Source organism: Anarhichas minor, unplaced genomic scaffold (genome assembly GCF_050575085.1).
Source record: "Anarhichas minor isolate MPS153535 unplaced genomic scaffold, ASM5057508v1 ptg000004l, whole genome shotgun sequence".
Lineage (NCBI taxonomy): Eukaryota > Metazoa > Chordata > Actinopteri > Perciformes > Anarhichadidae > Anarhichas > Anarhichas minor.
In genome coordinates this window covers 465,535-469,518 of record NW_027466450.1, presented here as the reverse complement: position 1 = coordinate 469,518, position 3,984 = coordinate 465,535, and the positions used below count along the sequence as shown (strand labels likewise).

The 3,984-nt window shown below is 43.5% G+C and overlaps 1 protein-coding gene across 1 annotated transcript in view; it reads right to left on the bottom strand.

The window, feature by feature from the left end:
- Positions 1–631: 631 nt before the first annotated feature.
- The window catches only part of dnah7 (dynein, axonemal, heavy chain 7), a 68,656-nt gene continuing 65,303 nt past the window's right edge, over positions 632–3,984 (bottom strand). The window contains exons 65-66 of the mRNA XM_076105271.1: positions 3,120–3,223; positions 632–1,160 (exon numbers count right to left, since the gene is read on the bottom strand). Of these exons, the coding sequence (XP_075961386.1) occupies positions 954–1,160; positions 3,120–3,223 (311 nt within the window). The 3' untranslated portion in view covers positions 632–953. The remainder of the gene's footprint in view (positions 1,161–3,119; positions 3,224–3,984) is intronic.

Sequence of the window (3,984 nt, the reverse complement as noted above, 5' to 3'; positions counted from 1 at the left end):
CTGATGTTTCTGGCATAATGTTACAGGGAGCACAACATCTCCTCTCCACTCGTCTCCTGCTTCAGCTTCTGTTCCCAGATCAGCAGGTTTAGCAAAGCCGGTTCTCACATAAACACAAAGGCTCAGTGAACAACGCATACTTTTAGAAACTAAATAAATGTGTACGCTGCGGCTGAGTGTTTCTGCCATCAGCAGTCGAGCTCAATTATCGGTATTAGTATTGAAATATTGTCGGTAATCAGGCTACTGTAATGTTTGGGGGCAAGTCCAGTAATAATGTAACTTGCTTTCTCACAAATCGCAACAACTTGAATCGTACCCCTAAAGGTATTCTCGTTGACATACAAAAAAATCGTAGTGAATAATCCGAAGGCAAAATGCTAAAATTCAAAATGGCCGACTTCTGCCTTAAAGAGAGAATAACTATTTCATATTTGGAAAGGTTAGATTCAGAAATGGGCAGTCTCTGTATTTTGAAAATACTCAGTACTTTCCGAATGATTCATAAAACCTAAAAAAATGAATGTAAATACATCTGTATGTGAAGAATGATACACTTCTACATGTATGGGTAGAATAAGACCAATGTGACCATAATAAATTCACTCGTATACTGTACAGTATGTTTTTTTTTTACTTCAAGGACAAAAAATACAGCACGGTCAGCTTTAACATGCACAACAATGTAGGCTTGTAAGCTCACCGAAATAATCAATCAATTGTGGCCGGTAAAACTTACATCGATTTTCAAAACGTTCCCTTCATAGAATACCGTAGGACTTCATTTCTCTCCTATACAAGTAGTAATCTCTGAAAACGGTTCACTGCTACCTAATTCTTAACACCCGTCACCGGTCTATTCATGTAGATTTGTAGGTACTGCGTAAAAAGAGAGACCGGGTGCTATTTCATGACATGTCAGCGCATGTCATCGAGACACACTCGGAGACTGACTAGGAGTTGAGCTGGCAGAGCAGCGCCACCCCTCGTCTGATCCAGTGTTCAGAGGCCACGTCGGAGTTGAGCGTCATGGCGATGACGTAGTTGGTGGAGTGGCCGGTGGTGGACAGGGTGCCGCGCCGCTCGCTGGTCTTGTAGACGGGCGCCACATAGCACATCCTCTGGGGGACGTCCTGCCGTTTGAGAGGCTTCAGCCACATCTGACAGGAGAGAGAGAGAGAGAGAGAGAGAGAGAGAGGACCAGTGAGGCAGACGGGATCAAACCACGGGACTTTAAAGTTTAAACTGGCTTCCACATGTCAGTTCTACCTCCATTAGCTGCTTTAGCAAATAGTCACTGTCCTTCAGGGACTAGAGGAATGATTAAACTATCAAATGAAATTCTGTCCCTCTTATGACAAAGAACAAAATTGAACATTCTCGTGATGGTTGTTGTCAAAGAAGCGAAGAGATCAGATTGTATTTTAGGTTCAAAGGTCAGGACGTGAAACACAAACATTAACTTTCAAATGTGAAACTCCGGGGACTGAAACTTATAAAACAATTGCATTCACAAGGAAGAGTCCCCTCGGGCTATTAAGAAGTCTTGGTTATGCAAAAGGGATAAACTGGGCCGCTCGAAAAAACATCTCCACAAAAACAAAACAAAAACAGTTTGTTGAGTTGCAGCCAGAAAAGTACTCATCTGGTTCCATAAGCAGCGCTTCGGTGAGGATTTGCATTTCAAAGCCAGCCTGTGTTGTGATTCCCCACCACCACCACCCCACACACACACATGTAATAAGCACATTTTTAATTAAGTTCGGCTCTTGTCAGAAAACTGATCCTGTTAATAACTTGCCCTGAAATGTCTGAACATTTCAACAAACAAAGAAAACTCAGTGTTGTGCATTATTCCTAATCACTGAATACATTGTGAAGAGGAGAGAACCGAGGGAAAATAAAGACTTGATCAGTCCTCGCTCTCTGTTCCATCCCTCTGTCAGTCTGCTTTCATATACCATATCAAGCTCTGTTAATTAATAAAAAGGATGAGCAAAGGAGCCGGGCTTCCTGCAGGCACGACGTATTTAAACGAAAGTGCTGAAGCTGCTGCTCAGTATTGCATCCACAGAACAAGGAGCTGTGAACATCCTCCTGGGCAGAGCTGCAGCTACAGTGTGGTGGTTGTTGATCATGTTCTCCTTGGAGACTCACAATGCTGGTCTCTGATTACAAAAAAACAACAGTTTGCTCGTAGGAGTTTACAAGCTAAATAATGATGGAATCTGCCCCATTTCTTATAATTTGATACGTAAACAGATATTATCTTTCCTCCCTTGTGACGCCCAGAGAGATTCACAGGAGCAGAATCAATAAACCCCCTCAAAGTTTATGCAAGAATATGTTATGCAACACGATCGCTAGTTTCAAGTCTTCCTTAATACAACATGATGTTATTTTTGGAAATGATGGTCCCATTGAAAGTAAACGATGAAAGCGGCGTATGCTTTTTAGCGTGTAACCTTGTGATTGTGATTGGCAGGTCGCGTTGCCACGGCGTTGTTCGGTCTGTGAGTTGTCTGCGTGTTTTCAGCTCACGACAGTTGATTGTAACGTTTTTTTGATCACCTGAAAATTTCATATTCAGCGTTCGGTTGTGCTTAGCTTCTCTGTCTCGTGTCACTTCTGTTGATGCAAAACCAATGACTGAACGGCTCATTACAGTCCTCATGACTCTGCATTTTCTTTCCTTTTTTTGTCAGAGCATTTGATTCGTGATGATGTAGTGATGAAGAAAAAATGTTTTGAAGAAGATTACCAACCCTAGCTTTAACTCTAACTAAAATCTGTTTCTTTGATTAAAAAAAAGTTGACTGAACAAGTCTGTGCTGTGTACAATAAAACCAAAGGGAAGTAGTTAAATACGACTCCTTTGGTGCATTTCAGCAAGAAACATCCAATCACAGACCAATGTTTTAATTGTCCGTGTCAGTTTTGGGCGAATTGAGCAACTTAAGTGCCATGTTTTGAGACCAACTGCAAGTGTTTAGATATTGACATGCTGATCTTCCGATTAATGGACAACCCTGCCCTTGTCTCCTGAGCCACGGCCGCCCCCCGTGTCCCAATCGATAGACACCGTCTGTGTACAGTATCTGTGCGCGCTCCTCACTCACCACAGGCATGGGGTCATGCAGCACTTTGGGGTAGGACTCAGCCAGAAGTTTGGTCGTCCTCTCCCAGCGGGCGCCATCCAGAAACAAACCTCTGATGTACACACCTGAGTGTCACACACACACACACACACACACAACCGGAGACAATTCAGAGGCACAAGAGGAGTGGTTAGTTATACTATGATATTAAAACTTTTCATAACCTCCAGTTATGGAGCAACCCTGGGACTATGATGCTTGTCGGCTTTTCCGTAAAGCGAGCTGAGCAGACCTCTGTGCTGCAGCGCTGTCTTCTCTTAAAGCTTGTGAGCTCTCCTTATAGGTGGAGGAAAGGTGGTGAGATTTAGAGATAACTGACTGTCGGCATCCTGTCAGTGGCACACGCCCAAATGCACAAACACACTGTCAGATTTGTAGCTCGGCAGCAGAGGCTGTGTCGGTGTGATGGGGCCCCAGCTGGGGTCTGATTGAGGGCGAGGCTTTATGGGACTTAGAATCTCACAGCAGAGCTGGAGGCATAGCGAGGGGCTGACGCAAGGCTGCATGTATAAGGGAGAGGCAGGGAGGCTTTGACTTACTTTACACTCTGCCTTTTTTAACATACAGTCAGTTTCCATCTGTTTGTTTCTTCTCTTTCATCCTCTGCGTATGTTCCTCCTATTTCACTTTCTGCTTTGAAACCTCACTTTTCATCCCTTCGTACCCTCTTTAATCTCTTTTTTCCCCTCCAGTGCTCTCTATCCTTCTGCCATCTTTTCTCTATACCTTCATTAAACTGTTAGATGGTGTGTCGAATGGAGGCGTTTTTATCCTGTCCAAAGCTATTCTAGTACCATCCTTCTTTCTCTAGAAACACCCCTTTTCT